At 48.9% G+C, this 20,550-nt stretch overlaps 1 protein-coding gene across 7 annotated transcripts; it reads right to left on the bottom strand.

Annotated features, from left to right (window-relative positions):
- Positions 1–1,961: 1,961 nt before the first annotated feature.
- Positions 1,962–17,871, bottom strand: TPD52L2 (TPD52 like 2). 7 transcript variants are annotated; one of them, XM_066561316.1, is made up of 10 exons: positions 17,767–17,871; positions 17,192–17,331; positions 15,994–16,142; positions 15,121–15,180; positions 13,596–13,655; positions 9,486–9,587; positions 5,584–5,610; positions 5,168–5,209; positions 3,898–3,946; positions 1,962–3,684 (listed from the first exon to the last, which is right to left on the bottom strand). In XM_066561316.1, exons 1-10 carry the CDS (start codon positions 17,783–17,785, stop codon positions 3,589–3,591), a joined length of 744 nt encoding a protein of 247 aa, XP_066417413.1. In that variant the 5' UTR covers positions 17,786–17,871; the 3' UTR covers positions 1,962–3,588. The 7 variants fall into 7 exon arrangements, with proteins under 7 accessions (XP_066417413.1, XP_066417415.1, XP_066417416.1 ...); XM_066561318.1 differs by having other exon boundaries at positions 17,192–17,304; positions 17,767–17,845; XM_066561320.1 differs by lacking the exon at positions 1,962–3,684 and adding an exon at positions 3,695–3,816.
- Between the last annotated feature and the right edge of the window lie 2,679 nt (positions 17,872–20,550).

Below are 20,550 nucleotides of genomic sequence, written 5' to 3'. Positions count from 1 at the left end.
GGATCAGTGAGGCCGGGGGCTGCAGCTCCCCACAGGAGCTGGTGACCGTGGCACAGGGAGCGCTGGGTCCGGGGCTGTGACACGGGGATCGGCGAGGCTGGGGATAGAGGTACGGGGCTGCAGGGACAGTGGAGGAGCCGGAGGTACGGGATGCAGCAACACACAGAACACGGCCAGGACATCACCGTGTGCCGCAGGCTGAGGGTTCACTGCCTTTAGGGCACTGTCACTCAGCCCATGCCCGCACGCCGACCCGCAGTGTGCCTGGGCAGCACCTTCCGAGCATCCCATCCTGCCATCCCCACCCACCCAGCCCCACACCGGCCTTGGGCTCCTCAGGAGCTCAGTGCAGAGCCGGTTCCCTTTAATGAAAACGAGTGCTTACAATAAGGGCAAATGAGGGTTTTAAGCTCATGAGTCTGTTTTTCCTAGTTGCTCAAGTTTCCTGGCTGTTTCCTGGGAAACACAGCTATTTCCCAGTGTTAGGTAAAAACACAATTTCCACCCATCCAGTGCATCCTGGAGCAGGTGTGGCTGGGGTGGTGACCTCAGGAACACTGGTTCCAGTTATCCCTCCCACCACTCCTGCTGCTGTGTGTCTTCTCTGTGAGGCTCTAATGGCCTTTCCCGTCTGCTGCCTCTGACTCACGTTTTAAAGAAATGAATGATGATGGATCCTATTTGCCAACAGAGTCATCACCATGAATCACACACCCACACCACCTCCTTGCTTCAGCTCCATCTCCAGCCCAGCTCCTGCAGCTTTCCCTGTCCAAAACACCAGCCACTTGCAGGGCTCCCCAGCGCTGACCTTGGATCTTGCAGAGTCTGCACCCAAGAAGAGATGCTGAGCCCACCCCAGCACCCATGGGGGTGCAGCAAGTGGGCCCAGGCTGGCAGCTTGGCTCCGGACGCTGCCCGCTCAGCCAGGATGAGCACAGGCTGCTGGAGTGGTTGTGCAACCCCTCTCAGACCATAAATCTCAAATTCCTTAAGAAACACTTGCTGTGGTTTTGGCTGAGGGTCGGGACACGGTGCCAGCAGGGAAAAGTGACTCCTTCCTGCTTTTTGCAGTTACTTACTTTTCGATTCTGCTGTTTATCTGCTTTGTGGGATGGAGCCATCTGCCCTCATCTCAGCCTGGGTGCTCCCAGCAGCATCTCTCCTCCGGGATCAGGTCTCACACCAACCTGTTTGTCCTTAGCCTCACTTGGAGAGATGTAGTTTTACCTAATGAAGTGATGTAGGAAAAATATCCCCAACTTTCAAAACAAACACCCAAACCCCACAAATCCAAAACCAAACCCTCATCACCAAGGAGATGTCCCAAGCCTAGCTGGGCATCCTTCCTCTGAAAACAGCACACTGAGGATCTCTGCTGGCCTCTCCACAACCTATTTGCCTGCTCTGCACTGCCCTTTTAAGCTTGGAGACAGCAGCTCCCAGCTCCAGCCATCCATCCACAACTCCCCCATGCTGTGCTGTTTGACTGCCAGAGCTTCCATGGAGGTGACTGATTCCCTGAGGTACCACAGTGTCAGGCCATGCCAGCACCCCAGCTGCAGCTTTTCCACATTAGAAATTTCTCCAGCCTCAGCTCCCACCGCCAAGGTTACTGCTGGGATTGCAGTTCCATGCTCCCAGCTCAGGAAAAGGGCAAGAGGAAGTTTGGAATTCACCTGCAGCACCAGCCATGAAGTTTGCAGCTCCCCAGCCCAGAGGAAACAGCTTGGGAACAGTGTCCAGTATCTTGAAAACATCAGACTGTAAATATTATTTAGCACATTCCTTCATGAGAGAGCATCCAAAGAGCCAGCAGATAAGCCAGAGGGATATGATGGAATATTTCACTTGCTTCTTGCCTCAGGCTGCTGCAGCAGTTGGTATTTATCTCATGAGTTCATAACAACCACTTGAGAGGATTTCAGTGCTGTTAGAACAAGACAAAGACATTCACCCCATTTTCTCCCAAAGGAATTCTTTATTGACACGTTTCTTCAGTCTTTATCTTAAAGAGAAACAGTTCCATACCCAAGCTCCTGCAGTCCCCATTTCACTGGCCCTGTTCCTCACAGTTCCAGTCAAGCGAGGAGTGCCTGTGAACGACACTCTAACTCCACCTATGGCCTAGTACATCTGCCCACTAACATCTCATCCCACATCCCCAGGTCTGCAGAGGGAGGGGAGCAGGGGTGGGGGAAATGGAGATTTATCAAATCAGTGTCAAAACTTGCTTCTCTAAAGGGTCAGAGGCAGTTCAGTCCCTCCAGGGTGATTAGCCACTAAAACTACCCAGATATGTACATAAGTTTAAAGACCTGAGTAAGTCCCACTTCGCCTCTAAGGCACAGAATTGCTCACTCTAGGTATTTCTACGTGGAGGCACCTTGCCTAGAATAAGATCAGGCCTCTAGGAGAAAACTTGGAATTTGTCAGCTCCTGAGCAATGAAGTTGGACATCAAAAGAGCAAAACATCCAGCCCCTGGAGGGACTGGGTGAGCTCCAAGACTCTCTGCCAGTTTTGTAAACTAAAATTTGAGCTGGGGCTTTCAGCTGAGAAACCCATCCAGTCACAGCCAGATGTACCAGCTGGAGGAGCCCTCAGAGAGCAGAGCAGAGTCCCTCCAATGGTATCCATATTCCAGCCTTCAGAAATTCCTCCTCCAAGAATGAAGGGATAAGCTGAGAAGGGAGAAGCAAGTTTCATACACTCGGGAAACAGAGTGCACCACTGAATTTAACACAAGAACTGGCTTTATAAACATGCTGCTATGACTGCATGATGCAAAACTCCAGTGCTCAACAACCAGCTTTAGAACCCTTGCAGTCTCCTCTACAGAAAATAAACCATAAACAAGTAAAGCATAAGTGATGTAAGGCTTGCAGTTCAGCTTCAGAGTCCAAGGGAGCTTTGCCCTAATATGCGAAAGCTTTTTTGTTTGTTTGTTTTTATGCTTTATTTCTTTAAAGTTCATTGCATTTAAAAATAAAGATTCTTAGTTTTGTTAAAGCTAGAGCATTAGTGTAACAACGAGGCAGCTGCTAAGTGAAGTTTACCTTTTAGGAGCCCAGAAAAAACCCCAACTGTTTACCCCATCTACCCAACAGCTCCAGTGAGAGCCAGAGAAAACAGTAACAGGAGAAGCCTGGGAGCTCCCAGAGTAGCCCACACAGAGAACAGAGCCAGAAGCTGAAGCTAAGGTGCCCATGCACTTGGCTTCTCCAGTTACTGCCCTCCTCATGCTGCTCAGGGCCATGTATCTGCTCCAAGCCATGTCAGACAAAGGAAAACTGTTTTCATCCACAGCAGTGGCATTTCTGAGCTACTTTAAGGAAACTCCAGCTTACACGCTCTCCCAAAAGGACAGCAGTGATACATTTAATCTACAAACTTTAGTGTAAAATATTATTTGTGTACAAAACTTTGCATTCTCTTTATTTGACTTGGATCCAGCAGCAGTGTCTATGAATGAAGGATGGATCTCTCCAGAGTGGCTCTCAGCCCCTTCTTGGATTCGCATGTTGTTGCTGTGGTGAAGGTTTGGGAGGGAGGGGGCTCTTCCAGTTGTGCAAAGCCACATCCAGGCCTAGAAGGGAGCGTTGTCTTGTGGAGGCTTGTCCCCAGCTCCAGAGGGGGAGTGGAGGCCGTCAGTGCTGTTTTCCCTGCTGCCCACCACTCGGGACTGGAAGGAGAGAAGAGAGTGAGGACACCAAGAAAGCAGCACTGGGAATACCAAGTCAATTCCCCCTTGTCGAGGTCACCTACTGTAGCCAAGACTTCACATATCTGAGAGGCCATTTGCCCGAATACTAGTCTACAAGAAAAACATTGCAGAAATTAAAGTTTCTGCACAAGGCTTCACTCTCTGTGTTTACAAGACAAAGCAGACTGTTACCTTTATGGTCCCAACTCTATCTTCAAAGGACTTGAAGGTTGCAGAATTCCTTGAAGAAAGAAGAGGGGAGAAAAAAAACAACAAATCAAGACAAGTTAGCTCTTAACCATATCAAATGGCACGGTGTGACTGGGCTCTGTGGCCATTCCCCTGCAGTGACACCATCACCCAGAGCACTCCCAGCTCCTCACAGCCTTTGGCACAAATCTCTCAGGCACATTAGGCATGAACACCACATCCAAACTCTGAAGGAAAACATTTATACCACATGCAGTCCACTTAATTGCTCAAGCTAAAGTGTTGAGGGAAACAAGTCCTAGTTTACTGGGGAATCAAGGCCCATTTAAGTAGAGAAGAAATCAGCTCTTAGCTTTAAAAAACTTCCAACTAAAAACATTTTGTTTTAAATAGTGGAAAGGGAAAGGTTTAAAACAAAGGCTTCATTTTCCTGTATCACATCCCATGGAGAGGAAGGGGAGGGCCACATACCTGCACCTATCAGCAGTTTTATTTCTACAGGGGTGATCATTTGCATCAGGAAATGCTCACAAAAATCACAGCTTAATAAATTAATCAGAGCATTTCATATTTCTAGCAAAGAAAACCAGGTCAGCTGTTTGACAGCCCAACAAGCTGCTTGGCTGGCGAAGGATTTCAGGGAGTGCTCTGTGCTGAGCATCCAGACCAGGCAATTACTCATCGAGCTGCTCCCCCGGGCCAGGCTGCGGGAGCGCTGGGAGATGACTCGCCTCATCTCAGTTATTTTTGTTCCAAGGCATTGCTTGAGATTTGCAGCCATAGAACAACCTCTGCTGATCTGGAAAGAGGATGAACAGAGAGAGTTCTGTGGGCTTGTCCAGCCCTAGCAATTATTTCTCCTGCAAGGAAATCACCAGCTAAGGCACAATGAGGGAAGGCTGAGAGGGTTCCTGTTAAGATTCACCTCAGTGTCAGCAATGGCTGTGCCATACATTGTGGCAGAACTGTAATTCTGCCCTTCAGGGACCTCTGAAAGCTGCAAGCTTCAACCAGACTTTGGTACAGGTGCAACACTGCACTTAGTCCAAGAAAAGACAGGTGCTAATGACCTCAAGAGATATTAAAAAACCCTTTAAATAGTCAAACTGCAGGCTGTGCTTAATCCATGCTCAGAGAGGGGCCTGCTCGAGGAAGGAGCTGGTTGTCCAAGTCAGAACAAACCCCCCAGCAGTGATGGAGGCAGCTGTTCCCCCCAGCCCCACTCAGGAGACACAGGCATGTGCTACATTACCTCATGGCTGGCATACTTATCGAGTGGCGGATGGAGTAGCCGCTGCTCGGAAGCGTTTGGGACAAGGAGGAAAAAGTTAACAACAATTTGACACCGTGCAAAAGCAGCCTAACCCCGGCTCTGAAGCACTCACTGTCCACACACAGATTGCTGTGGACAGCCCAAGTGGTAGGAGCCAGCCCTCTCTCCCCTTATTTAACAGCTGCAGCCCCAAGTTTAGTTTCCCAGACACAGGACAGCCAGTATTTAACTGCAACTGTGATACAAAAGTCAATCCCAGGGCATTGGTTTGCGGTAGATTTCTCAATCTGTGTCAAAAGTTTAGGCAAGGCTTAAATAACCAGCTTCCCCTTTAAGGTCTGCAAGGGCCTGGCATAGAAACAAATGCTCTTTTAGAGCCTTGAAGAGTATCTTACCTAAGGGAATGTGAGATGGAGTGAGCCCTGGGAGAGGCCACAGGCAGCACAGAGAAAAAGGAAGGAATGGTCAGAAACTTGCACAGAAACTTGCACCAAACGCAGGGACACGGTCACAGAATCATGGGACAGCAAAGTCAACTACCCAGGAGGAAGCCTCTCAAAATAAATCACAAGAGCAAGCAAAAAAAAATGCTTTTCATTAACTCCAGACAAGCTGTTTCTCAAGGAGCAGTAACAGCACCTACATCAACTTAGAACCCAGCTGGGGAGGGGAAGGAGTTGATGTGCAACAGAAAACCAAAACATTTTTGCAACATCTATTGCTTTCACACATTTTTTTAAGCATTTTTTCTAAACTGAAGGTTTTACCAAGCCCCAGCTATATTGGTAGAGATACCTCCTTCCCCCATTTCCCCCTGTGATCCCTCATACAAAGACAGCATTGCTCAGACTTCTGGTGAGGACTTGAGTAAGGGCAAGCTGCAATGGATACCTGCACTTTATCTTGCCAAGCCTGCAAATCTCAAAGTTACAGTTCAGAGAACAAATGCACTGCAGGTTATCACAGAGAAGATTAAAGGTATCATGTTTACCCTGTAACTTGGTTGCCCATTTTTAGGATGGGACTTTGCAATGCAGTAGCATCTCAGCAGTCTGAAACAACAGACTGAGGTTTCCTACTTCTATTAGGAAGATTACCAGGATGCTCTAAAGGAGCTTCTCCTGCCAGAGCAGTGTTTTATTCCACTTAAATATAATTCTTCTGCAGTAGGAAGCAGTCATGGCAAGCTGGATGTGAAGTACTTGGCAATGAGTACAAGGGCTTTTCCTGACAGCCAGAGTGAAGATGTTGGGCTCTGTGGTTTCATTTCCCCATATATCCAAGTCAGCTCTTTTTGGCAGGGCAGATGCCTTGAAATGCTGCCTTTGCATGTGAAATAAATTAACTTTCTACTTACTCTTGCTTAAAGGAGAACAACACAGACAACACATCCATGCACCATGCTGCTCCACACGGAATACCACAAGCACTGGTTCCTTGTTCAGTATCTTGGCCTGGGCCTAGCAGTAACCCTTTTCCTCCTTCCATAAGGATTGAAAGTTTACATAAATTCCAGAATCTGCAGGCACTTTGGGTTCAGACTAACATTTCATAATGAATTTGCTCGTAGCATTATGTACAGCAGCAAATTTCATCAGACACCACGAAGTGCACAGGTGGACACAAACCCACAAAGCAACAAAAAGGAAACACTTCCAATTTTGCAGTTTACTGGCATCAGTAAAATGCAGGAACAGAATGTCTAAAAGCCAATTTACTTTTTAACTGTAGGTGGAGATAACAGAGACATCTGAACCGGCCAAGATTTGAAAAAATCCCACCCACTAAATACATTTCCTCTCCTCAGAGCAATCCAGTAGAGCATTAATGCAGTGAGCACACAGTTACAGCATTAACTTCCCAAGGTTACAATCCACACATCAAAATTATTTTGACCAGAACACAGCATGTCTAAAGATTTAACATGTTACTTGTATTTAAAACAATTTGACCCAAGCATTTTTAATGGAATTAGGCCCACACCCTTGGTGTATTGGAGGCTCTGTCCCATTCATCAGGCCTTCCTTGCATTTATCAGCCAGTGAAGGCTGACTAAACAAGGAAATCCCCTCTGTTATCTCAACACTTCCAGTGCTGGAAAATAAACTCGCTTTGCAAGTGAATTTGTAGTGTAAGAAGGAAAAAACCAGAGTACAGTAATGGAGGTCAGTGTAGGCTACAAGGCCTGTAAGAGAGATTCTCTGGGAACAGAGGTCATCCCACTGGTTCAGAGCAGTGATCACAGCAATACAACAGACTTCACTCCTTGTCAGCTCTGATCACATACCAGAACACCAGAGTTCACCTGGCAAGGGTGAAAAGTGGGACAGCTCCTGCAAAACCTTATGCTCAGAGTTAAACCTTCTTCAGTATCAGAAACAGGAAGACTTGGATGCAGCACAGGAGATAGAAGTCTGTTTATATATGCAGAGAAAAACTAGAAGTCTTAAAAAAAAAATCATTACTGTGTTCCCCCGCAGGGCCACATATACAAATCCTGCTGAAATAATTTTGGCAGGGATTCCCAAATGATAAAACAGAAGCTGCCTGTATTTCATAACACCTCACCCAAGGTATTAGCTATAAAAAGGAATGCAGATGTTGAAGCTGAGGAAAACCATTGCTGCAAAGGCCTGGCATGTGCCTGGGCCACCTGATTACGTGGCCAGCTGTGACAGTGACTGTGCCAGGCCAGCTCTGCCACCAGGAAAGCATCCCAGTATCCCCTCCCTCCATCCCCTGCTCCTGGGATGGCACAAGCATTTCAGCAGCTGCATGACCTGCATTCTCCCAGCTCAAAAACAACAGGCAGGACCAAACCTGTCCAAACAGCTTCTGCCTGTGGCAACCCCAGTTCAGGAGTTCCCCATGTGGTCCCAAAAAAAGCACAGTTCCCATTCCTTTGCTGCAATAGCCCAGCCAGACTGCAGAAACCAGGCTCCAAGTTCGTTTATCAGTTTGGCAAAATGTGCTCCCACCACATCTCGTGCCAGTATCTGTAATCTGCTGTGATTACATGAAAGTCTCTTTTTCCATCAGACCAGGGAGTTTCCAGGAAAGAAAAATTACAACTTGAATGCTGGAAAGGGTAGGAAGCCAGCTAGTTCTCTGCCAAATTCAGAGATATGAGCTTCTGAAAACACCAAAAAACACCCTCCAGGAACACAGTAACTAACTGACTGAGGACAGAACCAGAATAAATCAGTACTATGTGATCAGAGGCCAACAAGTTCTTACCACTCAGATACTCCCAGCCACAGTGGAATAGGAAATTCCCTACAAAGAATGACAGCTACCCATTCAATCCAAGGTCTGAGACAGCATGTTAAATACAAGCCCCAGAAATCCTTCCTTAGTAACCTAGACAGGCTGTACACCCAGAATTAGCTCTCAAATCCAAGAAAAACATGGTCAAGGGATTCTGCATGAAAAATGTGGATGTTACCATCAGTGGGGGAGAAATCTTTAGCTTAAAGTTCTGTAGAAATCTTTAGCTTAAATCTTTAATCTTTAGCTTTAAGTTTACCCGAGGAGCAGGTAAATCACCAATTCTAACCTTGAGCTTTGTACAGCTGAGAATCTCACAGGGCAAGAACCTCAGCCAGGAGAGCCTGTCCCTCTTGCCAGTTTGGAGAGGTTGAAATTTGCAATTATTTCAGCGGCCATCTACTTAAGGAATGGAGATAACCCCAACCACAGAAAAAAATTTTAATGTGGTCATAATCTTCTGAATCAATTGATATTTTCCAACCAACATGACCTAACTGTGCCTGGAAGACACGCTACCCTTCTCCATGGAATGTCAACACCCAGGGCTTGAAACCACATGGAATGCAGCAAACAGACATTTCCCTTTTTGTTTTTAATCATAACAGAGCACAGGGGGGATGACCCCTCTCTAATCCAAAGCAGTTACACTGAGAAAACACACCTCTATAATCCAGTAAGAAATAGAAAAGGGAAATTTTAATTCTAATTTCTTACATATGATATAAAAGCTGCAGTGAATCCACATGATGGTAAAAGGGGAAAAGCTGCTAAAAACGTTTGGTCAGCTCTCCTAAACCAAACCAAACTTAAATGCCTTAGAACAGGCTTATCCCCTCAGTAAGTCTTCAATAAGAGTTCAATCTGTCCTAAGCTACAATGCACAGGGCCACACAGAAGGTGGCAGTCCATCAACAGCAGCGTGCTGCCAGCAAAGCAGAAAAACGGAAGAAAGCCTGGTTATTGTCTAAAGTCCCATTCCTGTTTGAAACCAAGATCAAAGCCCTGGAGTGCAAAGCAGAAATCTTACCTCATGTCACCAAGCTTCCTGCTGATAACAGAACCTACATTGGAAAGGGCTGCTGAAGTCTTCTGTCCTGCCTGGGAAAGGGTTTCCTGGGTCTTCTTATAACTATATGGAAAAAAAATCATAAATTGAACTAATGAGTTGGATCCAAAAGTGTCCCCCCGCCCCCATTTTGAAAAAGGACCCCATATTAAAGGAAAGAAGCTGGGTTAGTGAACTGCACTGACTTCACTGAAAGAGCCACTTCCAGATTTGCATATACTCAAATACTTGAAGTTTTACAAAAGCAGCAAGTGTAGGATTAACCTTTCATTAACCTTTTCTCACCTTCTACTTTTGACCATATATTCTTAAATCTAACAAATATTTGCTAAAAACCAAAGCAAATCCAATTTTCCACAAAGAAGCTCTAACACCTCAGCACTGCAGCCTAATTGCTCTGCAATCATCTTCTCATGTTCTGGAGAAAATAAATCTAGGAACCTATTCCAAACTGTCCTTTCAGCCTTGAGGAAGCCATAGCACTTGATGTGGAGTTATGTTTTGGAGGAAAGAGGCAAGAAGCAAGATCATCATCCCCATATAGAAAAGAAATGCAGGAATCAGCATTAGCTCTACAGCAGCAGTTTAGAAATAAATTAGTAGAGAAGTTTCCTATCAGTTACCATTAACCACAATAGGTAAAAAGTCTGACAGTTTTTATTTGTCAGCTGATTATTTGAGTTTATACCTGAGCTACAGACACATGAGAACCTTTGTTTCCTCCAGATGAGACTAATCTCAGGAACAAAGATTCTTTGTGTCACTTTTATTAATTCATTCTCTCTAAACTATTCTACAGTTGATGATTAACATCTAGATTTATGTCATTCTTCAGACTACAAAGAAAAGACTCAGGCTGGAAAACAAGTTCAACGTTTTAAACTTTTCTTATTCCAAATATTTCAGCTTGAGATTATTTTTTTGCCTGGTGAGGACATTCAGGAGAAGGGTTTTATAAACAGCCTAATGTTCTCTCATGCCTGAGCTGCCCTGGCTACAAACACCACGGTGACAGATGACTTACTCACATCTCCTTCTCTCCAGGCAGAAATGCATGGGCAGCACCACAGCACCAGAACTGGATTTGAGCAATTCCAATTACAACATTACAACATGTTGGGTTTTGTTGTTTTTTTGTTTTTTTTGAATACCACAGCCAAGTATTTCTGAATCACGAATACACACGAGATTTAGGCAGAACAGGGCAAAACTGCATCAGCTTTTCCTTCCTTCTTCCTGCTTCTCAAGAGAGAATTCCTGTAACTCCTATAATTCCTGTAATTCCATTTTTCAGACCAATTCTTCTTGAAGTCAGGAGCTCCAGAAGAACCTGAGCATACCCCAACAGCAAGGCCTCAACACTGCCTCTGCACAGCACAATTTTCTGCACCTCAGCACAATTCAGGAGTGAACTGATCAGCACCAAGGCTGCTTGATCTCATATAAGGATTGCCTTCCTACTGCAACCACTGTGTCTGAGGAGGATCTCAAGCCCTGCCTTCAGCAGCCAGGCTCCTCCCTGGCTGAGCCCTGTCATGGGGTTTGATTTACAGCTGCCTAACAAGCATTGAAGACCTCGTGCTCACCAAAGCATGCAGTGCTGACTCCAGGTCTGCTTGGCACTCAGAGCTCAGCACTGAGAAATGGTTTACAGCCTCAAAAGACACCATCATGCCATTCATACTGCAAAATTCCAGGTGTTATGCCCAGCTTCAGCAGGCCAGAGATTTTCCAATCATGTTTTCCACACCTGACAGCAGGATTTTTAATATAACCAAAGAACAAGCACTTGGGTGCTGCTCCTTTTTCCTGAGTGTGCTCCTTCCCCCAGCACAACTGCTTGTGCTGGCACAGCAATCTAGATCAAGGCAACGATCTGGATTAAATATAAACTTGGAAGCACAAAAAAGCAGCAGCTGGATCAGGTGGCCAGCCCAGTCCTGCACCCACAGCTCCCACAGACACATACACACCTCACTGCTGCCAGGCAGAGCCAGGGAAGCACAGGGAGATGAGCAGCTCTGTAACCCAGAACTGCCACCACACACATGTGCAGCTGCAGCTGTGACAGCAAGGGATCAGCTTATACAAGGCTTTAATGCAACTGAGCTACACCCAGCCCTGACCTAGACGTTGCAATTCTTCTCCTGCAAGTGCCACAGTCTGGTTTTCCATGAGTGTAAATTCACAAGTACTCTCTTCTCTTAGCCCCAGCACAAAGCACAATGGAATAATCCAAATCTGGGAGTAATAAATATAAGCTCTGGCTAATACCCCACTTTACTCACAGGCAATTGGCTGCAGCAGAAGCTGCAGAGATGATCTCTGCCCTGTGCTGTTCATCCTGTGATATTCAAACATTTCACTGCACCCCTTTCCTATAAACCCTGACAGGAAGGAGTGAAACCTCCATCCTCAAATGCTCCTTTATCCATTAACACCAGCTTCCTCTCACTTGCTTTCATCCAGCAATCACCATTTGAGCTGTCTGGCTAAAGACACAAACTGTGTAAGTCACCTCACATTCTGCTTACAGTGAAGCTGGCTCTAGGAACAGACTGGGATGGGTTTTTCCCTGTTTATGAACTGCTTGCAGAGGGAAAGTCTGTGGCCAGGAATGGCAAACACCAGGAAATTCCACAGCATGCAAAAGCACCATAAGGTCAGGAGTCAGGTCCATTCCCAGCTCACTCAAGAGCCTTGTTAGTTACAGAGCAGAGCAGCATTGAAACAGGAAAGACAATTTATTTGCATAAAAAACCCCAAAATATATGAATGAAACCTCACCCTTGGACTTCTTGAACTTGCCTTTTTGCACTCACTAAACTTTCAAGAAGTAGAAACTCTGATTGATTTCTGAAATGTTGCTGTTTCAATCCCCTTCATGTCCCTGTTTCAGTCTCTACCTTGCCAGCACCAATTGTCACTGTGTCCAGTGCCAAAGCAAGCAGGAAAGCAAAGGTGCCACAGCTCTTCAGCCCCCAAGTGCTCCACAAAAGCACATTTCCTCCACATTTCTGTGCTTATGAAATACAAGGAAACAGATCTAACTAGAAGCTTTCTGCTCTTGCAGGCACACCCAGGGAGGGACTCTGAACTCTGCTGGAGTCAGCCACTGACAGCAAGCACAAAAACCAAGCTTACTCTACTTGGCAAGTGAAATGGTGACAGTTTACAGCTTCTTAATCTAGAAAACACAGCTGAAAGTCGACCTGCATACTTTAAAGTTCTTTCTGCTACTTCTACACTTTATCTCTGCTCCTCTTTCACCCGTGTTAGGAAGAAAACCGTGCATTCACACATGGTGCTTGATAACCAGCCAGCTCCAAGGACTGCACCCTATACCCACTCCAGGGAACAGGAAAAGCTGGCTCATATCTAAGACCTACCTCCCCAGTTAAATCAGCTCAGAAAATAATGACAAAACCTACCTGCACCCACTCCAGCACTGCAAGGGATCGCCCTAGATGCTGTGGGAAATGCACAGTGAGAAGGACAAAGGCCAACCTCCATAATATCCCTCCATAATTTAGTCCAGATGAGAATTTAATTTCAGGCATTTAGTAAGAGCATGTCTAAGAGAGATTTGCATTCAACAACTGGAGTAGAACAGCTGTGAGGTTTAAGCTGGTTGAGTCTACTTGTGGCCCCAACATGACAGGAAGCTGCCCTGGACCCTACAGCTCTATTCTCATCAGGTACCACAGCAGAAAGCAAAGCTCCTGCTCCTTGCAGAGCACGTTGGGGTAACAAGAAAGGCAGTCTGGCTATTCCACAGCTCCTCAGCTGAAGGTGTAATGTGTGGCACACAGGTCTCAGCTAGCCAGGGGTTCCAGCCAGTTCCTGAGACCAGGCAGGCATTCATAGAGTATCCCTTGGATACTGACCTGAGGAAAAGCTTCCTCTCCCAGCAGAGGCATTTATTGGGTTAAAAAAGTTAAAAGCTAGGAAAGATAAATGTCCAGGTAGATCTGGTGAAAGCAGAGGACTGGGAGAAGAGGCACAGCACAGTTAGTGGCAGCAGACTGGCAGAGGAAAGCATTTGTTAAGGCTGAAGGTTAAGACACTCACGCTTCTGATTGAGTTAATTTTTCATTCCAGTCCTCCAGTGTGCTGCTGGCTGAAAGATATCTACAAACACAACTGAGGTTAGAGACAGCTCCAAGATTCACTACAGATGCTTCTTCTGACACTTTCCACATTATTAGTGACTCTTTACACTTACAGTATCAGAGGCTCTATTTCTCTGACAACAGCTTCAGCCTTTCTGGTACAGCCAGAGGGAAAAGAACTGCTTGAGAGGCAGGGAGACACCTAAGCCCCAGTTTCTTTTGTTTAAGCATGTTCAAACACTGAGCACAAAGGAACAAAGCCTGCAGTTTAAAAGGTGTCAGGAAATGAAAAACTTTGCATCTTCTGCTCCCTTCCTACATGCTCTGTTGCTGGTCTGTTTTAAAAGCACAGAGCAGTGAACTGATCTTAAAGCCAAAAAAATCAAACAGCCACACCCAAAGATGTATTTTACCAATACAGCAGGAACCAGACAAACAATTAAACTTTTGTTTTTCCAATCTTTAAAAATCATGTTTCTCTATACAAAAACAGTACCTTAAGGGCTGTGACAACTAACTCTGGAGGTACAGAACACACACTGCAGAAGGTGGCTGCTCCCACCTCAGACAGAACACAGAGGTGCTCAAAGGAGGGGACTTATCACCCAGAATTCACTTGCCCCAATTAGATCAGTGCCACCTTGCCTAATGATGTGATGCTCCCAATTCATGTTTTCCTCTTAGCTAAATCATCTCCTTCAACACAAGACAAAGAGAGAGAAGCTTCAGCACAGAATGCACCCAAGGGCTCCTTAAGTTCAGCTATGCAGCAGGAATCAATGATTTGTGTCTAATATCAGTGGAGCTCTAATATAATTAAAGAATATATTCCAGAAGCAAAAGTAGCCAGATGCTCTTTGTCTGCATTTGTCACCTGCTTGGATACACAGCAAAGATTAAAATTCATGGATTTCTAGTGCTGACACTGGGAAAGGGTCACACACCAATGCAGCAGATTCAGAAGCCCATGAACACATTGGCAGTTGCACAGCCCCTAATTCCAGCTATGGGGAAGCACCTCCAGCCACTTCTCTCCCAGGTGGCCATACAGAAAGGCAGTAGTCAAACTGATTCCTACCACATTCATGATGAGAAATAGTTTCACAGAAAAGGTAGAGTTCACTAATAAGACAACTGAAACAACAGACTAACCTACTAATTACCAGCTGAAGGGAAATTGTGGCTACATTTTTGTCCCCTCGTTTTTTTTTTTTTTATTCAAAATGTGGTCTGGTAACTGATTGGAATTTTTCTCCTGCAATTGCAAGACCATGACAGAGATGATGGCAGTAACATTTACTCATCTCCTCTGCAACTGGGGGATGTTTCTAGCTGGAAGCCAGGCATGCTGGAAGTAACAATCCTGCTTCACCCTGCCTCCAGCTCCCAAGCAAACCCTGATGCCTGGGAGAACAAGGAGCAGCACAAATCAGGAAAGGCAGCAAGGAACAAGGAGGTGATGCTGAGGAGCCCAAGGCACTCACAAGTCAGACTGTGTCACTTTGTCATTCCACTCTCCAAGTTTCTCAGATGTTTTCACATAACTAGAAACAGAAAGTGTTAATGAATATAACCTTAATATTCATTTTTTAGAAGACAATGACACAGATTCCAGTGACAAAGGAATAACAGAAATAGGGCAGGGACAGAGGAGGGAAGATGAGGAAAAAGGGAAAAGAATAAACAGCAAGATGAACAGCTCAACAATCTGCTCTGCAGTATCATTAACTCCAAACCCCAGTTAAGTTACAGGAGACTTTTTAGCCTGAATGATGTCCATGGGCACCCAGAGTCTCTGACACCCAGTGCAGGGACAAACTTACCTCAGGGACCCTCCTTTTGGCACTGTCAAGCATGGCAGGAACCATACCCTTAATGCCTGCTCAGGAACAGTCTCACTTCATATATTTAGGACAAGATGACTCTGGTGAAGCACATCAATATCACAGATTTTTATCCTAGGAAGTGCAGGCTTTTAATTCAGGCTATACAACCCAGGGAATGCTTCTGAACTGGCACAAGCTGTGAAACTGCTTGCACTTCTCTTTGAGCCTGAGTTCAGAAGAAGGCAGCAGCTGCCTGTGCCTCAAAGAACAGGCAGAAATGGGCAAACTGAACCAGTAAGTGTGATCCAGATTTTTAACACCATGGCAAAGAGCAGCCAGCAACAATTTATCCTGATCACAGATATGGAAATCCAGCTTATGCAGACATAAAAAGGATTTTTTAAGGTGTCTTTTACTCCATAAACCCATCAGAAGAGAAACCTCCAGGCACTGAACAGAGCTCTGGAATACCCAGCTGGGAAGTGTCACACAGAGCCCTGGTTAAACACAGGTGGCACAAGCAACACTCACGCGTTGGAGACTTGGACATCGTGCCAGCTTTTGGACAGGTTCTGCTTCAGCCCATCCAAGGGAGTCAGACCCAGCTTCCTCTTCAGCTCCCCACAGTGCCTCTCTTTGGCAGCTAGAACTTGTCTGAGAGTACCAATTTCTTCTTCAACCTTAGAGAAAGGCAGAGGTTTGTCTCAAATCCCAGTTTAGTTAAAAACTAAATTAAAACAGATTTTTACCTCCCTTGAAACTATCAACAATTTCATTAACATTAATTTTACAAATTGGGAAGAACATCAGATGAATTATTCGACTCAACATGAACTGTGTTGGAATGGGAGGCCACTCAGACTTCACCTCCATACAAGTCACTGTGACTTAGTGACACTGAGATGAACAGAACCCATTCCTTGTATTGTAATTTCAACTGTAAACACCATTCAGTCGCCAAACCTTATTAACTAAGATTTTATCTTATGTTTCTTTTCCTCTGATGTCTTTAAAGCAAAGAGCATTTCCTCAGAGATCTTTCTTACAACACTTTCAAAGCACTGTGGAGCTGTTTCCAGGCAGAGTGGGTTCATTTCTGCCTTAGCTGCAGCTCAGCAAGCCCTGCATGAGCACCCAGAGCAGCAAAGTCCTCCCCTGCCACAACCTGCAAGTCAAAGAATTACCACACAGGATTCTCACATGAAGGAAAGGACCACGGAGAAACAGCTGCAATTATGCTACCTTGTAAACCCTCAGCTCTTTGAAATTGTATAGGCACCAAAAATAGTTGCCTGTAAAGTGCAATAAATATTAAAGAGAAAAAGGTAGGAAGAAAAGCTCATTAAGTGCACCAATGTTTCAGTTTCCTAAGGAAAAATTGTTTTATTTCGCTTAGTATTTGCCTGAACTGTTTTCTGGCTTCACATGGAACTAAAATCCTACACTGAGCTCCTGATATCAAAAGCCACTTATTTCCTTAGAGCTCTAAATTAGGCTGTTCTGGGAAAGAGCAAACAACACACGGCAGCGTTTGAAGTATCTGCCAGCTTTGTGCATTTCAACAATTACCTCCGAGACCCCAAGGTAACACTGCAAAATTAAAAAAAAAAAAAAAACAAACCAAAAAAACCCAACAACAAAACACCCAGTCCTGCCCCTGCGGCTCCTGCTTATTCCTTCCCAGCAGAACACAAGCGGGGCACAGGCTGCCCAGGCGAGCCCCCCGTACCTTGGCGAGCTCGGCTCTCAGCTCCTCCTCCTCGGCCAGAGTCAATCCCTCGGGCGCAGCGCCCCGGGCCGCGTTATCCACGGGAACATCTGTCATGGCATCCGCCAGCAGACCTTTGTTGGGAGAGTTAAGGTTGATATCTGTCGCAGACAAGGAGCAGAGGGCACGGAATAAGCAAGCGGCAGGCGAGGCGCGTTATGCAAAGCAGGGCGGGGGGCGGCGGAGCTGCGGGAAGGGGACGGGAACAGAAACCTCGGCCGGAGTTTCCTCCGCGAGCATCCATCGGAACCGGGGGCAGAGCCGGGCATTCCGCGGCCTCACAGCCCCTGTGCCCGGCTCCGCGGGTGGGCACGGGGCGCGGTGAGGGAAGCGGAGCCAAGGAGAGACCCCCGGGGCCGCTCCCCATCCTCGGGGCCGCTCCCCATCCTCGGGGCCGCTCCCCACGCCCGGGGCCGCTCCCCACGCCCGGGGCCGCTCCCCCATCACAGCAGCGGCAGCTCCCGCACCGCCGTCCCCGGGCTCCCCCCGTGCCCGGCACTCCCCGGCCCATGCCCGCAGCAGCCCCCGGGCCCTACCCTGGTTCGCGCTCTCCATGGCGGCGCCCCGGGCCCGTCCAGCCGCCGCCGCCGCCGCCGCCCCCGGTGACGCGCTCAGCGCGCGCCGCCCGCCCGTTCCGGGGAGGGTCGCGGGCACAGCGCGTCAGCGCCGCGTCGCCACGGTGACGGTGACACGTGTGTCACTGCCCCCCGCACCGGACACCGGGGTGACGTCATGGGGGGGGCAGCGCGGCCGGGCGGGGCCGGGCGGTGCCGTGAGCGCGGCCGGAGGGCAGGGGGCAGCACCGGCACGGGGCACCGGGACAGCGGGCACGGCACGGCACACGGGGCGGCACCGGAACGGGGCACCGGGACAGCGGGCACGGCACGGCACACCGGGCAGCACCGGGACAGCGGGCAGCGGGACAGTGGGCACGGCCCCACACACCAGGCGGCACCGGGACACCGGGCACGACCCGACACACCGGGCAGCACCGGGACAGCGGGCAGCGGGACAGTGGGCACGGCCCGACACACCGGGCGGCACCGGCACGGGGCACTGTGGTCATGGGGCAGCACCGGCGGAGGGCACCGGGGAATTCCCTGCCCTGTACGATCCCCGAGCTCCGTTCCCGCCCCAGCCTCCCACCGTTCATTAGCGCCGATCACTCAGAACGGTGACGCCCTGCCTGTCCCCGCACCTTCGGGGTTCGGGGCTCCCGTTGGGTCCGGCGGTGGCTGCGGTGCCCGGAGCCCTCCCGGAACCCCCAGCCCGCCCCGGGTGCCCGGTCACAGGGACCCCCCGCCTGCTCCCGGTGTGCAGCTGCAGGGATCAGGCTCCAAATGTGCCTCAAAAACCGGATCGCCGCGGTGCCACCTGCAGTGACATCGAAGGGGAAGCAGTGGCAGGAGGGGGAGGTCTGGCCCGTGCCTGTTGCAGCAGAGCCCGGCTCTGGTGACAATCTGCTGCTCCCTTTGCAGGGGCTGGGTGTGCACATGGCAGCACAACCTGCAGTCCCACCTGGGTCTGAGACCTGCGGCAGGGCACAGGGAAGCCCTGGGCTGCTCCGCTCCCAACTGTTTTGCAATCCCTTCCTTGAAAATCCCTCTGGGTTGGGGCCTCGTTTCATTTTCAGAGCCTTTTCCCCTGTCTCTTTGGGTTCCCCAGGATGAGGCATGAAAAGGGAAGTGAATATAGATAGGGAAATGGAATTTGTCAGAGCCCTTTCCATCAGCACCTTGGCCACCCGAGCAGAGGGTTAGCACCCACAAGAGCTCTTGGAAATGCCCTTCCTGGAGCAGAGCACATGACACCCATCCGCCTGCTTGGCCTTGCAAGGACAGGGAGCACTTAACAGCTTAACTTTTTATTTGGGGGATTTTTTAAGGGGTTATTGTGAATTTTGGAGCCTTGGTGCACACCTCATTTCAAAGCTGAGCTCAGTGGAAACCCAGGGAGTGGCCGAATGCTGAGCCCATGAGAAAAATCTGGATTTTTCCAAGCTCACCGGAGCCCGAGTTCCTGAAAAATCTGGCCCTGAGGTGGCAGTAGCAGGAGGGGCCAGGGGGGCTGCGGCTCCCAGGGACTGCTGTGGCCTCTGCCAGCTCTGCCAGGCACAAAGCCCTGCCAAGTCCAGCCTCCCTGAACAGCCAGGGATCGGGCTGTGCCTCACGGGATTGCCCTCCAAAAATCCCCTGCTCCAGCAGCTGATTTCCCTCCACCTTCAGGCGCTGGCTTTTAATTAAATGCATCGTGGTGCCAACTTAATCATCCCCCAATTCCAAGACCTTGAAAGGTGTTGGGAAGTGCAGAGCAATCTTGAATTTGGGGAGAGGGGAAAAATAAAATCCCTTTTGTGTTTTCGGATCTGCTGGGGCTCTGCCAGAGCTGGGCAGTTATTTGGGGGACAAAATGTGGAGGCGTTTGTTCACCCTGGCAGCCACAGCTCTGCACCCTCCACCTCTCCCCGGTTCCCTTTTTGCTGCCACCGGGATTTTTGCTCGGTTGGGGCTTTTTTTTTTTTGGCCGTTTGCTGGCGAATGCAGAAATGTCAGGCATGGGGTGAGTTCCCTGCGCTGACGCCCTTCCAGCCGTGTGGAGGCGGAGGGGAAGGAGGGGGCCATTTGACCCTCTCGTTTGGGAGGTGAGCGGCATCTCCCTGTGTCCATGTCTCTGGAAAGGGCATGTCCCCGGGCACCACGCTGTTTTCCAGCCCTGAGCTACAAATCCCCGTTCCCCGACAAAGCAAGGAATTGCGTGAACGGCCACGCACACGAGGAGCAGCGCCGGGATGGGGATGCTCCCGGTGGGTGAGCACCGACATTCCTCAGCTCCAGCTCCCGGTGTCTGCGCCGGGCTCGGGCAGGCGCTGCTGCTCCGTGGCTTCGCTGGAAGCCGCCGCGTTCTGGGCTCTGTGCCCCCTTTTAAAGCAAGCCCTGACCTAGATTCCCTCCCTGCCCGTGCACAGCCGCCGGGCTCTGCTCTCCCGCCGCTCCTCCCCGCGGCTGGAAGGGGCCCAGCGGAGCCAGCTCCTGCTCCTTGTGCCAGTGGAGCCTGCGCCGGCTGATACAGCCCCTATCGCCCTGCCCCGGCCCGGAGCCATCCCCAGGCGCCAGGTGTTGATGGAGCATCCCCCGAGCAGGAGGGGCGGCCGGTGGGGCTATCTCTGCTCGGCAGAGAGGCGGCGGTGATGGCCCGCGGCCAGCCTTTGGCTCCTCTTGTCCTCCCCCCACGGCAGTGCCCCCGTTCCCACTGGGCCCCAGGCATGTCCCACCCTTCGGGCTAACACTGGGGACAGCATCAGCCGGGGGTGCAACAGGAAA

Source organism: Molothrus aeneus, chromosome 17 (genome assembly GCF_037042795.1).
Source record: "Molothrus aeneus isolate 106 chromosome 17, BPBGC_Maene_1.0, whole genome shotgun sequence".
Lineage (NCBI taxonomy): Eukaryota > Metazoa > Chordata > Aves > Passeriformes > Icteridae > Molothrus > Molothrus aeneus.
Note: the sequence above shows the minus strand (reverse complement) of the source record. Positions and strands in the feature narration are given on the sequence as shown.